This window comes from Daucus carota, chromosome 5 (genome assembly GCF_001625215.2).
Source record: "Daucus carota subsp. sativus chromosome 5, DH1 v3.0, whole genome shotgun sequence".
Taxonomy (NCBI): Eukaryota; Viridiplantae; Streptophyta; class Magnoliopsida; order Apiales; family Apiaceae; genus Daucus; species Daucus carota.
The window spans coordinates 3,824,446-3,843,572 of NC_030385.2; the positions used below are offsets into that span (position 1 = coordinate 3,824,446).

At 39.5% G+C, this 19,127-nt stretch overlaps 3 protein-coding genes and 1 non-coding gene across 4 annotated transcripts; all 4 read left to right on the forward strand.

Moving 5' to 3' along the window:
- Nucleotides 1-361: 361 nt before the first annotated feature.
- TRNAQ-CUG (transfer RNA glutamine (anticodon CUG)) lies at nt 362-433 on the forward strand. The gene has a single exon. It is a non-coding gene; the product is annotated as a tRNA-Gln (tRNA).
- Nucleotides 404-2,477, forward strand: LOC108223651 (uncharacterized). Its single transcript, XM_017398005.2, has 3 exons — nt 404-563; nt 778-1,119; nt 1,447-2,477. The coding sequence occupies exons 2-3, from the start codon at nt 780-782 to the stop codon at nt 2,160-2,162; spliced, it is 1,056 nt and encodes a 351-aa protein (XP_017253494.1). The 5' UTR covers nt 404-563; nt 778-779; the 3' UTR covers nt 2,163-2,477.
- Nucleotides 992-12,956, forward strand: LOC108223650 (CO(2)-response secreted protease-like). The gene is made up of 11 exons (XM_017398004.2): nt 992-1,119; nt 8,028-8,247; nt 9,568-9,697; nt 9,856-10,121; nt 10,255-10,366; nt 10,479-10,971; nt 11,140-11,246; nt 11,361-11,606; nt 11,705-11,819; nt 11,983-12,193; nt 12,272-12,956. The coding sequence occupies exons 2-11, from the start codon at nt 8,124-8,126 to the stop codon at nt 12,847-12,849; spliced, it is 2,382 nt and encodes a 793-aa protein (XP_017253493.1). The 5' UTR covers nt 992-1,119; nt 8,028-8,123; the 3' UTR covers nt 12,850-12,956.
- Nucleotides 12,957-14,302: 1,346 nt separating this feature from the next.
- Nucleotides 14,303-17,572, forward strand: LOC108222559 (CO(2)-response secreted protease-like). The gene is made up of 9 exons (XM_017396464.2): nt 14,303-14,540; nt 14,626-14,882; nt 15,022-15,133; nt 15,248-15,743; nt 15,846-15,952; nt 16,070-16,315; nt 16,415-16,529; nt 16,598-16,808; nt 16,888-17,572. The coding sequence occupies exons 1-9, from the start codon at nt 14,356-14,358 to the stop codon at nt 17,463-17,465; spliced, it is 2,307 nt and encodes a 768-aa protein (XP_017251953.1). The 5' UTR covers nt 14,303-14,355; the 3' UTR covers nt 17,466-17,572.
- The last annotated feature ends 1,555 nt before the right edge of the window (nt 17,573-19,127 follow it).

The window sequence follows — 19,127 nt, forward strand, 5'->3', positions numbered from 1 at the left end:
TTTATCAATAATATGACATCCAAAATAATCACCTGCTTTCTAAATATATACTATAAATTAAAATACTCCCTTCTTTAATATTTGTATGTTTTAACTCATCATCAGGTAGTTTGAAGTGTTCTTACCGTTTAGTTAAATATATTATATTCAAAATTAAATATCATAAATAAAATATCAAAACAATTATTAATTTTAAAATAATATAAAATCTGAAATCCTACACAGAAAACCCATTTTAGAAAACAGATGATTCAATATAATGAATTTTTGCTCCCAAATATTTATATCTTCTTCAGGCAGTATAAATCATTTTTTATTGGGTGACCTTTAAAAAAGAAGTTAACAAGTGTCACACATCAATGGTTCTATGGTCTAGCGGTTAGGACATTGGACTCTGAATCCAGTAACCCGAGTTCAATTCTCGGTAGAACCTCTTTTTTCCACATTTTTCCAAAATCACCAGAAAGACAGTTCATCCATGCTTTCCAATCTTATTTACATACATCAAATTTCATATTGCTCATTACTAACATATTTATTTTCCTTGGCGATTCTTCAGTAAGGTAACTTTCTCTGCAACACTTTCACTTATATATATTTGCTCACTGTTGCTTAAAACCTCTAGTTTTCCCAAATTTAAAACATCTAGAAGATTCCAGAGCTAAGCTATGCGCACAAAGTGTTTGACAAAACGCCTGAGTGGATTAAATTTATAATTTTGTTTTGAATATTGAATGTGTTTCTCATACATTTAACTATTCTATTTGATCTTGTTAGAAATGGATGTGGCTGATTGCTTTCTAGACGGCAATGCAGACGTGGTCGAGTTCTGTCCTCGCGAATCATTTCAACACTTGCTAGCTGCTGCAACTTACACCCTTAAAGAGGGCGATCACCCGAGCCGCTCTGGTAGTATTTCTTTATTTGATGTTAATGCTGATGCTGGTGGTGGTGGTCGCGGTCTTGACTTGCTTTATAGAGTCGAAACTTCGGGTATCTTTGATATGAAGTGGAATCCGGTTGAGGATAATGTGTGTCCCTTGCTGGCACAAGCTGATGCTGATGGTCACGTAAGGCTTCATCGTATTGAAAATGCGGGAGACAAAACGGTAGCTAATGGTGAGTTCAGTTGACAGTTTCTTGATTTCTGGTTATTGATTCTAATACTATAAGATCGGGGTGAAATGATTTAGTTTTGGGCTTTTGGGTAGACAAGTTCACATTGTGCTATACTAAAATTAAGTCACCACGTATCTTGGGAATTATTATCATGGATTTGACCAACTTACTAGATCAGTTCTATACGTTCATGCAAACCATGAATTGAACTGCTACTAGTGAATAGCTTGAATAGATAATTGGTGGCTTACTATTTAAATAAACGAATTGGGATATTGATAGGATGATATTGCCTGAAAAATGTGTCGAACTATATGCTGGATGCAGGTAATTTAATGACAGAGGTGAATGATAAAGAAATTAGTTCATCTATGTGCTTATGCTTGGACTGGAATCCCTTAGCAACATCGATCTCAGTGGGACTCTCCGACGGGTCAATATCGATTATCTCCTTTCTTGAGTCTCAACTAGAGATAGTACACGAATGGAAAGCACATGAATTTGAAGTCTGGGCTACTTGCTTTGATCATCACCAGCCAAATCTTGTGTACACTGGTTCAGACGACTGCAAATTCAGGGGCTGGGATTTGCGGAGTTCGTCAAACTTGGCATTTCAGAATTCTAGAGCTCATCAGATGGGGGTATGTTGTATATCAAAGAGTCTAACTGATCCTCATACACTACTCACTGGTAGCTACGACGAATATCTAAGAGTATGGGATGTTAGATCAATTTCAAAGCCTGTAAACGAAACTTCAATCTCTTTAGGAGGAGGGGTTTGGAGAATCAAACAGCATCCTTTTGTACCAGGCATAGTCTTGGCTGCTTGTATGCACAATGGCTTTGCAGTTGTCAAACTCAAAGGAGACGGAGCTGAAGTAATTGAAACATACAGTAAGCATGGATCACTTGCATATGGAGCAGATTGGCAAAAAAGAAGCACATCTCATGAAGGTGGAAAGAAGAGTACTGCAGTAGCTACTTGCTCGTTTTATGATCGGTGCCTGAGGATATGGGTGCCTGAGAGCACTATTGCTACATGATAATTCTTCTATATGGGGAGACTGTCATGAATACAGAAGCAACCAAGGACTTAATCAAATATGCAAGGCGACTTAAGAAGGGCAAGGAGGACATTTCAGTTGTGGGAGTCAACAACGCTGGTCAAGGGACAGAAGAGTAAAATACAGCTGCAAACACACAAAAGGAGTGCGTAGGGTGTGAGGAGGATTATCGGAATATTCTGAGTTGTTATTTCTTTATTTTCTCTGGAGAGATCTGGGCCTCTCGAAAGCTCAGCTTATCACATTTTCTGTAATTTGTGCTTGGATTGTTAGTGATTTGGTGGTGAAGTGAATCTACGTATTGAATTGCTTAATTTCATAGTCAGTTCATTACAAAGTGGTATCAGAGCCATAGATCTGATGGGGCCTCCGACAGTAGCGCAGCGAATCGATCAGTTAGAGGAGAAGGCGACTGAAATGGAAGAAACGATGGCAGAAATGGTAACGAAAGCGGTGGAGCGTGCGATGGACGCGCTTCGTCACTCGCTCACGGAACTCATTCTTGAGAGCCAGTCAAAAGCAGATCTGAGGATGGGGACTGAGTTCGAAGCGATTTCTGGGCGTCTTGAGGGTAGGATCAGCCGGAGTAGGGAGTTCCAGGAGCAACTCATTAATACTATGCGAAATGACCAGCTCAAGTTCCAAACTGAGCTTAAGTCCTCTCTTGCTGGTTTGCACCTCCAACATCCACCCGCTGGAGAGAAGATGGATGGCAGTGTTAATCGAGCTGGGGTGGTGCCACCTGGGTTTCCGGCGTCGTCAGGTATGCACCAAATCCTTACTCCAGAAGTAGTCCATACAGATCGGGGTAAAGATGAGGGGTTGCAGAGTTTTGGGGCCAGTTGGGGGCGAGGGCAGGGTGGTGGTTATGTCGCAGGAGGGTCCGGGGGCGGACCGGGGCACTGGCGTTATCGCAAACTCGATATGCCTATTTTTGATGGTGAGGATCCGGATGGGTGGATCTTACGGGTCGAGCGCTATTTCCAGTTTTATAAGATGTCAGAAGAGGAGATGCTGGAGGCAGTCGCTGTTGCCTTGGATGGCGATGCCCTACGCTGGTACCAGTGGGAAAATAAGAGGCACCCTATTCGCCGTTGGAGCGATTTAAAGGGTTTTATACTGCGTCAGTTCCGCTCCATTAGTGGTGGCTCTCTTTATGAACAGTGGCTTGCTACCACTCAGACATCCACCGTGGCTGAGTATAGACGGAAATTCATTGAGACGGTATACCCATTGGATCGTGTGTCGGAGGATCTCTTGCTGGGTCAATTCATAAATGGCCTCAAGGAGGACATTCGGGCGGAAGTACGGTTGTTAAGCCCCTTGAATTTGGAACAGGCCATGGAAATCGCGGTAAGAGTGGAGGAGAAGCATCGCGTATCCACTAGCAAGAAATTGGGGTGGAATTCCTTCAAATCTGGGTCTTCTGCTCTGTATAATAAGAGCCCCTCGGTAGTGGTCCCTTATGCTTTAGGCAGCACTCCCACTTCTCCTTCCAGCCGTAGCTCTCCTGTTGCAGGGTCGGAGTCTCAAGGGTCGGTGCAATCCCCTAAATCTGTATCTCATATGTCTCGCACAGTTGGGGAAGTGCGCAGATTAACGGATAAGGAATTGCAGGACAAAAGGGCCAAGGGCCTGTGTTATCGATGCGATGAAAAATGGGCACAGGGCCATAGATGTAAGAAACGGGAGTTGAGTGTCCTCTTGACAGAAGATGATGAGGATGAAGTAGATGGCACGGATTGTGTGTTACAGCTATCACCGGGGGAAAACCTTAACGGGGAGATTTCCCTCAACTCAGTAATCGGGTTATCTAATCCAAAGACCATGAAATTGCGAGGTTTGATTGGACACAGTGAGGTGGTGGTCATGATCGACCCGGGGGCCACTCACAACTTTCTATCCTTAAGTCTCATCAACGCAGCAGGTATACATGTGACTCCAGCGGGCAGTTTTGGCGTCTCCCTTGGCAATGGGGAGGCCATTCGAGGGGAAGGGGTGTGCAAATCAGTCTGTTTACAGCTAGATGGGGGAATGGAAGTAGTCGAGGATTTTCTACCCTTGGGGTTGGGCAGCTCCGATGTCATCTTAGGAGTACAATGGCTAGAGAAATTGGGGACAGTTTTAACAAACTGGAAGACTCAGGTCATGAAATTCGAGGTGGCAGGCGAACTCATTACGCTCAAGGGGGATCCGACATTGATAAAATCGAAAGTGTCACTCAAATCAATGCTCAGGTTACTTAAAAAAGAAGAGATGGGGTTCTGGGTGGAGTGTAGTAGCTTAGAATCGAGCCAGGCACAGGCAGAGTCTGTACTGCACACCAAGGCCATTCCTGATTTTCTCGCAGCAACACTAGACCAGCATAAACAAGTGTTTGCAGATCCTGTTGGACTGCCTCCAGTCAGAAACCATGAACATACAATTTGCTTAAAGAAAGGGAGTAACCCAGTGGGGGTTCGACCCTATCGCTATCCACAATCTCAAAAAGACGAGATTGAACGGCTAATCACTGAGATGCTAGCAGCTGGGATAATCAAGCCGTCGACTAGTCCATTCTCTAGCCCGGTGCTCCTCGTCAAAAAGAAAGACGGGTCGTGGCGGTTTTGTGTTGATTATAGGGCTCTCAATAAAGAGACGGTGCCGGATAAGTACCCTATTCCAGTGATAGACGAGTTGTTGGATGAACTTAACGGTGCTAGAATCTTTTCGAAGTTGGATCTCAAGTCTGGTTATCATCAAATACTGGTCAAACCTGAAGACACACACAAGACAGCGTTTCGCACGCACGACGGGCATTATGAATTCTTGGTTATGCCTTTTGGATTGATGAATGCTCCGGCAACATTTCAATCCCTAATGAATGACGTGTTTCGGCCTTGTTTGAGGAGGTTTGTGTTAGTTTTTTTTGACGATATATTGGTGTATAGCAAGTCGGAGAGGGAACACGCTGATCATATGCAGGTGGTACTTGGTATTTTAGCCAAACATTCATTGTTTGCAAATTTTAAAAAATGTGAATTCGGGCAGTCGAAAGTGGGATATTTGGGACATGTGATATCTGCCCAGGGTGTTGGGGCTGATCCAGAAAAGGTGCAAGCTGTAGTTGAATGGGCGGTTCCCCAGAATTTACGGGACTTGAGGGGTTTCTTGGGTTTAACTGGGTACTATAGAAAATTTGTGGCTAAGTATGCCCAAATAGCACAGCCTCTTACTGATCAGCTGCGGAAAGACAATTTTGGCTGGACTGATGCAGCCAGTGAGGCTTTCTCCACACTCAAGACTGCTATGGTATCTGCCCCTGTACTGGTGTTACCTGATTTTACTCAGACCTTCGTGTTGGAGTCTGATGCCTGTGGTTATGGCATCGGGGCAGTTTTGATGCAACAGGGACGTCCGATAGCATATTTTAGTAAGCTGTTAGGGAGCAGAGCACAACAGAAGTCAATCTACGAAAAAGAACTCATTGCAATTTGCTTGGCCATTCAAAAATGGAGACATTATTTGCTTGGGAGGCACTTTATTGTTCGAACTGATCAACAAAGTCTAAAGTTTATTACTCAGCAAAGAGAAGTGAATGCTGACTATCAGAAATGGCTTACAAAGCTACTGGGGTTTGATTTTGAGGTGCAGTATAAACCAGGTGCATCTAACCGTGTGGCGGATGCCCTTTCGCGTAAACAAGTGGGGGAAGTCGCTTTGCAGTCGTTACATGGAGATGTTTTGTTGACTGACCATGGCGTGCAATGGACAAAGTTAGAACAAGAGGTCCAGGAGGATTCAGAATTACGTCTGTTAGTGGAGAACTTGAAAAAAGGGGAGGAGGTACAAGCTGGTTTTCATTTAGTTGACAGCAGACTCATGTACAAGCAACGATATGTTATTCCACGTCATTCGACGTATGTACCCATGCTTTTGAAAGAATATCATGATTCTGTCATAGGTGGTCATGCCGGGGAATTAAAAACTTATTTACGGATGGCTCAAGACTGGTTTTGGAAGGGGATGCGCCGAGACATTAACACTTATGTCAAGCAGTGTAGTGTTTGTCAGCAGCAAAAACATCTGCAACAATCCCCGGCGGGATTACTACAGCCACTCTCAATTCCCATGTTGGTCTGGGAAGATATCAGTCTCGATTTTGTGGAAGGACTGCCATTGTCTAAAGGGGTGAACACCATCTTGGTAGTAGTGGACCGTTTATCGAAATATGCACATTTTATTGGGCTTCGTCACCCATTTGATGCCTTCACTGTGGCTTCAGTTTTTGTTAAAGAAGTCGTTCGCCTACACGGGTTTCCAGGGTCAATAGTTTCTGACCGTGATCGAATTTTCTTAAGCACTTTTTGGAGGGAGTTGTTCAAACTCCAAGGCACGGATCTGAAACGCAGTACTTCTTACCATCCCCAGACGGATGGCCAGACGGAGATAGTTAACAAAGCCTTGGAGACATATTTAAGATGCTTTGTTGGGGACAAACCACGTTCGTGGGCGCAGTGGCTTCCCTGGGCTGAATTTTCTTATAATTCCTCTCCACACTGCTCAACCAAACTGAGTCCTTTCAAAGTGTTATATGGAAGAGACCCCCCTCATGTGATGCGTGTGGGCAGAGGGCAGACCCCTGTTGACAGTTTAGATGAATTACTCCAGGAAAGAGATGCAATGCTGGCTGAGCTACATTTTAACTTGATTAAAGCTCAACAAGTGATGAAGAGAGCTGCTGATGCTAAGCGGAGGGAAGACGAGTTTGCTGTGGGAGATCTTGTGTACTTGAAATTGCAGCCTTACAGGCAACGCTCCCTTGCGAGGCGACCCTTTGAGAAGTTGTCACCCCGTTTTTATGGCCCATTTCGTGTTCTTCAACGCATTGGCAAGGTTGCCTATAAACTGGATCTTCCGCAAGATAGTCACATTCATCCGGTGTTTCACATTTCTCAGCTCAAGAAATCAGTGGGTGGGGTTCAGGTGTCACCAACCTTACCTCCCCAACTTAATTCTGACATGGAATTACTAGTGGAACCGGAAGAGGTACTGGAAGTGCGTCAAGTGCAAGGGGGTTCGAACTCTAGGTTGGAGGCATTGATCAAATGGAAGGCATTGCCTGCTTATGAAGCCACTTGGGAAGAGGTTGCCCTGGTTACTCAACAGTTTCCTAACTTCCACCTTGAGGACAAGGTGAATCTTTGGGCCGGGGGTAATGTCATGAATACAGAAGCAACCAAGGACTTAATCAAATATGCAAGGCGACTTAAGAAGGGCAAGGAGGACATTTCAGTTGTGGGAGTCAACAACGCTGGTCAAGGGACAGAAGAGTAAAATACAGCTGCAAACACACAAAAGGAGTGCGTAGGGTGTGAGGAGGATTATCGGAATATTCTGAGTTGTTATTTCTTTATTTTCTCTGGAGAGATCTGGGCCTCTCGAAAGCTCAGCTTATCACATTTTCTGTAATTTGTGCTTGGATTGTTAGTGATTTGGTGGTGAAGTGAATTTACGTATTGAATTGCTTAATTTCATAGTCAGTTCATTACAGAGACGGATCAGACATATCTGCTTTAGTGAAGCAGGTAACCTTACCTGTATTTGGTGTTTTGTGGTCACTGGTCAAGTTATTTGATAGTTTTTATTTACATTAATGATTACAGCTAAGACATTCAAGCTGTTTGTGTCAACTACAAAATGTTGTCTGGTTTTACCAGAACTTGTTTCTTGAAAATCAACATACATATACTTTTATAATGGTGGAACTGTAGTGCATATCTTATGAGTTGTTTGTATTGCACTCTAATTGTATTGCCCAAAGTATGATAGTAAATCATTCATTTGATGTGAAATGCTCCTTAGATCAGCAAGGAACAACTTCCGGAGTTACATTACAATGGTTACTACCAGTGATGTGCTATTGTCACAAAACAGTGCTTTAAACGGAAGCGAAACTCAATGCTGAGCAATGAGCATATGTTCGATAACGAGAGAACAGTTTCTATGCTTTCATCTTTATTTCAAAATTTTCTCCGGTGGTCTATCGGAACTGTTCCTGTTTCATGTCGCCGCAACACTGCAGGTATATGTTCCGATTTTAGGATATAAATAAGAGCGTAGAATACATGTTGTAGATATTGTAGCAGATAATGATATAAAATCTGTTCTTCCTGGCTGCTTAACCAAGGAAGTTGCTTAAAATCTAAACTATACAAGTGAACACGGAAAATATGCAGGATATACTTATTTCCAATAAAATTACTGATTGTTTACCAAATAAACCCCAGGTTATAAAATAGGGCAAATGCAAAGCTTAAACGAAAGGCCAGTACATACTATCTTTTCCGTTCCGAAAACAGTTAACTGCAATGTATCATCTCAAAGCTGTCTTGAATACCCGGCAAAATGTTCAGGCATTATATGCTTAAATCCTACAAAGCTGGGTTTCGCTCGTCTCGCCGCACCGGATTCTTGGGTGTCTCGGGGAATTTTAGGGATTCATGTTAAATAACTAAATTTATAATTAGTTGATTACTTAATAAGTATTTTATGATATAATAATTGTGTTATCAAATAATTATTATGTAAGATCATGAACTTAATTATTTGAGTATTTATATTCTTAATATATTCATATTTTCTGTCAAAAATAAAATAAAATAATATATTCATATTTGACGGATTTCCCACACTCGATTCTCATATTTTTAAATTTGTGGAATGCATGTATTTCTGTATCTCCATACCGCGCACTCTCATGCCTGCATCCGCACCCGCATTGATGCTTCCCAGCTTAATCATATCAGCAGACTTTAGAATGATGAGATTGTAGTGTATAGAGTATAATTTGTCAAATATGCTATGGTTTATGTATGATACGTGAAAGGATTTAAATTACCAAAAATGCTGAAAATACCGAAAACTAGATTTCTTTAAGTCGAGTTGGAAATAAACCGAAGATGAATGTTACCGTATTTCTTACTTCAGCACCCTCTTAGCCAGTTCACCATACAATTGGCTAACACAAATAAATTCTCTGGAATATAATCTTTTTGCCAAAGCTAGTTCTTTCCCTGGCAAAAAGTTTCAGTTGCTGTAAATAACAAAAGAGCTAATTCTGTAATAACAAGGTACTTTATTTACTATCATACAAAAATAATGAATTATAATCCATATATAGTTCTCATGAATGAACTACACCCTCTAAATGGTTAAAACTTGTAGAAGCAGGATACACATTATAGCTGAGGATGTTACCAAAATGAACAATCTGCTAGGCTATATAAACTCGAGGGTTGTAGGGTTTTATACCAGTTCTCCAGTAAAGCTAGTTGTAGACTAACACAAGCAATGGCAAGGCCTTTCGTGTTCCTTTATTTCTTATTATTGGTTCTTGTCTCAGTTACCAGTGTAGCTTCTGATCAATCAGGAGAACATGAAGTTTATGTTGTTTACATGGGCGGAAAAGGCTCATCGACTCCTGGAACTTTGAGAGATGATCAAGCTCGGCTTCTTGAGCCTTTCTCCCAAAGGTCATCTGATATCTGTACACATGCACAAACAATATAGTCGAAATTACTGTTATGATGCATGGCATTCTAATACATAAAGCACACAGATGTAACAGGTTTAGGTAACATAGATATGGGTATTCTTCTAACTATTAATCTCTATTTTGTTGTTACAACAGAAATGGCGTGGTACAAGTATATAAACATGGCTTCACAGGATTTGCCGCCCATATGTCTAAAGAGGAAGCAAATTTAATAGCTCAAGAACCAGGAGTTGTGTCTGTTTCTCGTGATAAGATGTTTAAACTACGCACAACAAGGTCGTGGTCTTTTCTCAAACTTCTCAAATTTCAACAATACCTGGATAATCCTATCATGTCGTCAACAGAGCTCCACAGTTCCAAGGTTCGTGGAGCTGACACTATCATTGGTATGATGGATTCAGGTGAGTATATATAAAATTTCATCCTGTGCAAACAAATAATATAATCTACTTAGCCAAAAAAAATTGTAATCTATGTATTCTGTTATAGTATCATGGTAGATAGAAATTAATTAAACTTTTTTGGGGGTATCAGGAATTTGGCCAGAATCTAAGAGCTTTAATGATAAAGGTCTGGGCCCGATCCCTAAACGGTGGAAAGGAACTTGTCAGGAAACAGAAGATTTTCGCGCTTCAAGTTGCAACAGGTATAGGATGCAGGCGCAATTCAACACTGAATTTACCAGAATTTTAGATCCTGTCTTTTTTCTCCTGAAATTTTATATGCACATCTTGACTAAAACTATGTATATATGTCAGAAAAATAATTGGTGCACAAAATTATGAAATACGCAACAAGACATGTAGAGACGTTTTTGGACATGGCAGCCACACCGCTTCAACTGCCGCGGGAGCACCTGTTCCTGGAGTTTCATATTATGGCTTAGCTCTCGGAACAGCCATTGGTGGTTCACCGACTTCTAGAATCGCAGCGTACAAAGTATGCTCTGACAACTGTGCCGACTCAGCAATTTTAGCAGGAATGGACGCTGCAATTCATGATGGGGTTGATATAATGTCACTATCGCTGGGCCCTGATTCCCCTATTGTTAATATATGGGAAGATTCAGTAGCCATTGGTGCGTTTCATGCCGTTGAGCATGGAATTATGGTTGTTTGTGCTGCTGGTAATGCCGGACCTTCTAATTCAAGTGTCACAAATGATGTACCTTGGATAACGACCGTGGCTGCTTCGACAATTGACAGACACTTCTATGCTAGTGTTGTTTTGGGTAATAATCACGTTATCAAGGTAAAACCACCATATGTAGAAATGTAAGATACTAAGAGTTACCTTGTTAGAAATAGAATCGAAAGTATGCCTGCATCCTGATTGTGATCTTTATTTGCTCGATAAAATTGTTTTAAATGAATTTCATTAGAAAGATGGTCAAATAATGTGTAGAAATATGTATTTCAGGGCGGAGGCATTCAGTTTTCAAGTTTAAGCGACTCTCCAAAATATCCGCTAATAGACGGTGTCTCGGCCAAGGTTCAATCTCATAACATCAGCGACAAATTAGCAAGGTAACATGACTACATCTAGATCACTAACTTAGCTTTAATCTCACCTTCACGGATGCACACAGGAACAGAGTACACTCAGTTTTTTGTAACTTACAAGACTTGGGATGTGTTCAGAAATTGTCAAGCAGGTTCATTAGATACAAGCAAGGTCAAAGGACGTATAGTTCTATGTTTCAGTGAGATAAGTGGATCGCCTACGTTCAGTGTAATTATGAATCAAGGCGCACGTGGACTCGTTCTGGTTAACGATGATAAGAGAATTGAAGATAACATTATACTAGAAGGGTTTTTAACGTTTCCTTTTTCGATTATCAGTTCCAAGGATGGGAATGCAATTCTCTCTTATATACGATCAAATAGGTAATGAGAAATGTTCAATGATGATAATTACTTTAGAAGTATTCTTTTAGCAGATTACAATTAAATTGCAATGCTAAATAACCGGATATAATTTTAAGGAATCCGACTGCAACTATCCGAAGGTCTGGAACATCTACAGGCTTCAAGCCAGCACCTGTCATTGCTGATTTCTCATCCAGAGGCCCATCCTGTTTATCACATAATCTTCTCAAGGCAAGCACCTCTTATAACTCTTTACACAAACATTTCTGACTATTAATGCCTATTATTAATGAGTACTTTCTGCAAAAACTAATGTTATGGATCACTTCACACCATACATATAAATGTGAGGGGGTTTGAAATACACTTAACAACTTAATCTGTACTTTTACAGCCAGATATTACGGCACCAGGAGTGAATATTATAGCGGCATGGAGTAAAATGAACCCGGAATTTGCACTCCCAGGACAGGCTCCTCCAGATTATGTCATAATATCTGGAACGTCAATGTCGACCCCGCACATTACAGGAATAGCTGCCTTAATCAAGTCCCAACATCCCACTTGGGACCATTCCGCCATCAGATCTGCTATTATGACTACAGGTCAATTTTCAAATAACGTAAAATTTGTGCACAATAATGATATCGGATACAAATCTAACAATTATACATTAATTACAGCTGTTCAAACATGTATCGATGGATCTCCAATTCTAAGATTACCAGGATTAGAAGAAGCTACTCCATATGATTTTGGGGCAGGGCATGTGAACATAGAACAAGTGATGAATCCGGGGCTAATTTACGAGACACCTATCACTGAGTACTATCTCTTTCTTTGCAATTATGGATATAACATTTCAACAATCAAGCTTATTGCAAAGAATATTCCAGAAGGATTTTCTTGTCCGAAGAATGCAAATACAGCATTAATCTCCAACATGAATTATCCATCAATAGCCATCGCGAAGTTCAAGAGATATACAGAGAGGAAAGTAACAAGAACTGTCACAAATGTTGGTGATGAAGACGAGGCAGTATATGAAGTAACAGTGGATGCTCCTGAACATCTCAATGTGCAAGTCATACCAGAGACTTTACATTTTACGCAGAAGTATCAGAAGCTAAGTTTTGATGTTATTTTCTCGACAAAATATACTTTCAAGAGTGATATATTTGGTTGGATCACTTGGAGCAATGGAAACTACAGAGTCCGTAGTCCTTTCGCTTTGAGCCTTACTGATAGGTCCAGTAAATGATCTTGAACAAATGTTCTACCTCTTCTATGTATAGTTCTACCTCTTCTATGTATAACCATCATATTTATAAATAAAAGAATATAATCATATTAGTTTAACGTATAATATCGCGGTTCAGTTTAGTTTCATCTTGTGCTGAAGATCATATAAAAAAACTAGAACCAAGCCATAGATGCTGATTATTCTCAACTTTTGTTTAATTTTTTCAGTTCAGTTTTTGCTCAGTCCTAACATGAGCGCCCTCCTTACACAAACATTTGGGAATATAGTTCTACAAGAAGATTCAAATTATGACATAGCTCCCGGAACAGCCCTTGATAATTCACTGATTTCCAGAATTGCACTATTGCAGTGTGCAAAGCATGAAATCACGATGACTGTCCCAATTTCTTCCATACTTCGTAACGTTTGCTCAGACTTCCATCAATTCTAAGGATGGGAATGCAACTCTCTTTTATATAAAATCAATTAGGCAATGAACAAACTCTGCTTATTACATTGGAAATTATTTTTTGCATCTCAACAATAAAGCTGCAACGCGATGCGAATTAATCAAAGATAATTGTAGGAATCTGCTATTCAAAGGTCTGCAACATCTGCAAACTACAAGCGAGCAGCAAAACATTTATCTACTAGTACTTATGAGTCTTTTCTGCGAGAACTGATTGTCGATCATGTACAGGAATTACTTAGTTAACATGTTAATCTCTACTTGTACAGCCAGATGTTACTTAGCTGCCTTGATCAAGTCATAACTTCCCACCTGGGATTATTCAGTCATCCGATCAGCTACAACAGGTCAATAATATCGTAATATATTAAATAGACGAGGCGGTCCATAATATCGGAATATATTAAATAGTCAAATAAATAAATTCATTATTTTTAATAATTTACATGAAAAATAGTAAATGTCCAATGGAAAATCATATGAGAACTAACCAATTTTGTAATTATTATTTTATAAGAAAAATTATGGGGGAAGATTCTCTTTATCAATAAAGAGCCATTTGATGAATACATCCAGATTAAAATTGAAGAATGTAGATAACTGACAAGAAAGTTCAGTACTATACCGAATTCTTTAAATTTGTCATAACAATTTTCTGGCCTCAACTGAAGATTTAGCGATAGTACTAGGAACTTTCTGTCAAATTTAGCAAGTCCTCTGGGCATCACAAGCTCGAATCACATTATCAAAATGCTTAACGGTAAAGAGTGTAGTTTATGCTTTCTCACATATGTAGTATCTTCACAATGCGTGACAGATTAAAATTACTAAAAATTCTGAAAATGCTGAAATTTAAGATTAAGAAATGAGCTGGAGAAGAAGGTTGCCATATTAACCTCAGAGCCCTTTGAATGGTTAGAAACTTAAACAAGGAGCAAACACATTACTGTAGAGGATGTTTCTGAAATAGACAATCTTTTAGGCTATATAATAAACTTGAGAATTGCAGAGTTTGCTCACCATCTCACCAATATTGTTCGCGATTATTACAGGCAATGGCAAGACTTTCCATTTTCTTCATTCCCTTACTATTTTTATTCATCTCGGTTACATATGCAGATTCTGATGATGGATCAGACGAATCTGGAGTTTATATTGTTTACATGGGAGGGAAAGGCTCGTCGACTTCTGGCACTTTAAGAGATGATCAAGCTCAACTTATGGACTTGTTCTTGAAAAGGTTCATATTAATATGTACTACATCTTTGTTTCCATTACGATGAGTCCTCTTCAAACTATTAATCTCCGCTCTCTTGTTGCAACAGAGATGCTGTGGTACAGGTATACAAACACGGCTTCACAGGATTTGCGGCTCACATGTCTAAAGAGGAAGCAAATTTAATAGCTCAAGAACCAGGAGTTGTGTCCGTCTCTCGTGATAAAATGTTTAAACTACGGACAACAAGGTCGTGGTCTTTTCTCAAACTTCAACATTACCTGAATAATCCTATCACGGCCACTGACCTCCGCAGTACTTCCAAGGTGCAAGGAGCTGACACTATCATTGGTATGATAGATTCAGGTGAGTATCAAAAAAAATTTAGTTTCTGTGCAAACAAATAATGTAATCTATTTAGCCCCAAAAAAAAGAAAGTAATTTATGTGTTCTGTTATAGTATCATGGTAAATAGAAATTAATCAAACTATTTTTGGGGTATCAGGAATTTGGCCAGAATCTAAGAGCTTTAACGATAAAGATATGGGCCCGATTCCTCAACGGTGGAAAGGAACTTGTCAGGAAACAGAAGATTTTCGCGCTTCAAGTTGCAACAAGTACAGGATGCACGCACAATTCATCACTGAATTTACCAGAATTTCATATCTTGTCAAATATTTTTCCTGAACTGTTATATGCACATCTTGACTAATACTATGTATTTATGTCAGAAAATTAATTGGTGCAAGACATTATGAAATACGCAACAAGACATGTAGAGATGTTGATGGACATGGCAGCCACACTGCTTCAACAGCCGCGGGAGCACCTGTTCCTGGAGTTTCCTATTATGGCTTAGCTCTCGGAACAGCCATTGGTGGTTCACCGACTTCTAGACTCGCAGCGTACAAAGTATGCTATGAAAATACCTGTGCCGGCTCAACAATGTTAGCAGGAATGGATGCTGCAATTCATGATGGAGTTGATATTATGTCAATATCGCTAGGCCCTAATTCCCTTCTGCTTAATATATGGGAAGATCCAATAGCCATTGGTGCTTTTCATGCCGTTGAGCATGGAATTACAGTTGTTTGTGCTGGTGGAAATAGCGGACCTTTTAATTCAAGTGTCTCGAATTATGTACCGTGGATAACAACCGTGGCTGCTTCGACAATTGACAGACACTTCTATGCTAGTGTTGTTTTAGGTACTAATCAAGTTATTAAGGTAAAATGCATCCTGATTGCGATTTTATTTTGCTAGATAAAATTGTTTTAAATGATTCATTAGAAAGATGATCAAATAATGTGTAGAAATATGTATTTTCAGGGCGGAGGCTTTCAGTTTTCAAGTCTAAGCGACTCTCCAAAATATCCGCTGATAGATGGCGTCTCAGCCAAGGTTCAATCTCATAACATCAGCGACGAATTAGCAAGGTAACTTAACTACATTTAGATCACTAACTTAGCGTTAATCTCACCTTAACCGATGCACACAGGAACAGGGTATACCAGGTCTTTTGTAACTTATTAGAACACTTGGCATGTGTTCAGAAATTGTGCAGAAGGTTCATTAGATCCAAGCAAGGTCGAAGGACGTATAGTTCTATGTTTCAGAGAGATAAAGGGAATTTATACATTCCAGGTTATTACAAATCAAGGTGCACGTGGACTGATTCTGGTTGACGATGATTATAGAATTCTAGATGACGTTCTACGAGAAGGGGATGTCACGTTTCCTTATACATTTATCAGTTCCAAGGATGGGAATGCAATTATCTCTTATATACAGTCAAATAGGTAATGAGAAATGTTCGATGATGATAATTACTTTAGAAGTATTCTTTAAGCATATTATAATTAAATTGCAGTCCTAATTAACCGGATATGATTTTTAAGGAATCCGACTGCAACTATCCGAAGGTCTGGAACATCTACAGGCTTCAAGCCATCACCTGTCATTGCTGATTTCTCATCCAGAGGCCCATCCTATTTATCACATAATCTTCTCAAGGCAAGCACCTCCTATATCTCGTTATACAAAAAAGATATACACTTAACTTGTTAATCTGTTTTTTACAGCCAGATATTACGGCACCAGGAGTGAATATTATAGCAGCATGGAGTAAAATGAACCCGAAACATGCACTCCCAGGACAGGCTCCTCCAGATTATGCCATAATCTCTGGAACGTCAATGTCGACCCCGCACATTTCAGGAATAGCTGCATTAATCAAGTCCCAACATCCCACTTGGGAACATTCAGCCATCAGATCTGCTATTATGACTACAGGTCAATTTTTAATTAATGTAAAGTTTGTGCACAATAATGATATCGGATACAAATCTAACAATTATACAATTAATTACAGCTGTTCAAACATGTAGCGATGGATCTCCCATTCTAAGTTTACCAGGATCACAAGAAGCTACCCCATATGATTTTGGGGCAGGGCATGTGAACATAGAACAAGTGATTAGTCCGGGGCTAATTTACGAGACGCCTATCACTGATTACTATCTCTTTCTTTGTAATTATGGATATAACATTTCAACAATTAAGCTTATTGCAAAGAATATTCCAGAAGGATTTTCTTGTCCGAAGAATGCAAATACAGCATTAATCTCCACCATGAATTATCCATCAATAGCCATCGCGAGGTTTAAGAGATATACAGAGAGGAAAGTAACAAGAACTGTTACTAATGTCGGTGATGAGGATGAGGCAGTCTATGAAGTAACAGTGGATGCTCCTGAACATCTCAATGTGCAAGTCATACCAGAGACTTTACATTTTACGCAGAAGTATCAGAAGCTAAGTTTTGATGTGATTTTCTCGACGAAATATACATTCAAGACTGATATATTTGGTTGGATCACTTGGAGCAATGGCAACTGCAGAGTGCGTAGTCCTTTCGCTCTGAGCCTAACTGATAGGTCCAGTGAATGATCTGAAAAACATGATGTATCATTACTTATAAATCATGCATTAAGGTCTATTTATATTCAATGCATCTTTCATATTATCAGACTGCTTAATAGCCTATTACTTCCTTACTTATGGAGTATATTCACAATACGTGCAAGGCTGAAATTACCGAAATGAGGTGCAGTATGAAAAAGTAGGAATAAGAATATAACCAAATATTGATGCAGTTCGATTTGACATATAGGAAGGAGCATGCACATTATTGTTGATGATGTTTGAAAATACACAATCTCTTCGGTTATATACTTGAGGGTTGCAGAAATTTTATCCATCTCAACAATACAGCTAGTTTTAGTTCAGCACAAGCAATGGCAAGGCTTCTTTGTTTTGTTTCTCAATATCTTTTCTCGTCGTGTAAATTACAATTGCAGCTTTGGTTCAATCACAAAGACATGGATCTGTATCGGTTACATAGGCGGAAAAGGCTCATCAACTTCTGAAACTTTGTGAGATGATCAGGCTCGGCTTCTCAGGCCTTCATCAAAAAGGTCTACCCATACATATGTACTGGTAGGGCTTTCAAACGGACAATTCGGATACGGATCGATATGCCTATATCCGTATCCGTATCCGCAATTGTCGGATTCAGATACGGATGATATCCGTTTTATTTCGGATACGGATAATATCCGCTTTTTATTGGATACGAATGCGGATAATTCGAACGGATGTCGGATTTCTTTGATGGTCCTACCATATTAATGATGATTTTAGAACAAGTATTATGCGATTAAGCTTGTATAATATTTTTATATATGTATAAAATATCTGTATAATTATATAAAATTAGTGTAAATGTATATACACACACTACAAACTTATAAAATAAAATTTTAATTATATATAATTATATATTATATAATTTTAATAACATATATGTATTTAATTTTGGATTCGAATATCACGGATTCGGATACGAATAATATTCATTTTTTTCGGATACGAATATGAAATTTTCGTACGGATATGAGTTTTTCGAATAATTTTGACAGCCCTGAGTACTGGTACACACAAATTACAGATTAAAACAAAACAAAAACCAAAACTACTTACAACAAGGTCCTGGTAAGCTTCAAAATGTCCTTGATAATCCTATCCCTGCAACAGAACTTTACAATTTCACTGCTAAGTGCTAATGATGCTGACACAATTATTTGTATTGTTAACTAAGGACTTTGGTTAACAAAGATTTTGAGGTTCGGCAGGAATAACAGAGAGTGCCGTGAATAGTTCTGTGGTTGTTTAAGGATTAGGGTTTATGAAAAAGAGGGCTAAGCTTATTAGTTTTCTGGATTTGTTTCGTGTATCGGATCTCGTGGAGAGGATTTTATTATCAAGTTACGACCTTGGCATTTGTATATAATCCGAATTGGTGTGCACCTTTTCAAACATGAATAATCCATCAATAGCCATCGGGTATTATGAAAGTAACAAGAACTGTTACAGATGTCGTTGATGAAGACGAGGCAGTATATGAAGTAACAGTTGATGCTCCTGAATATTTCAATGTGCAAGTCATACCAGAGAAGTTACATTAATGTGCTGTGTGCAAGTCATACCGGAGAAGTTACTGATTTCGATCAAATTGTGTACCCGTTCTATGTATAAGACCTGTTCATGAAC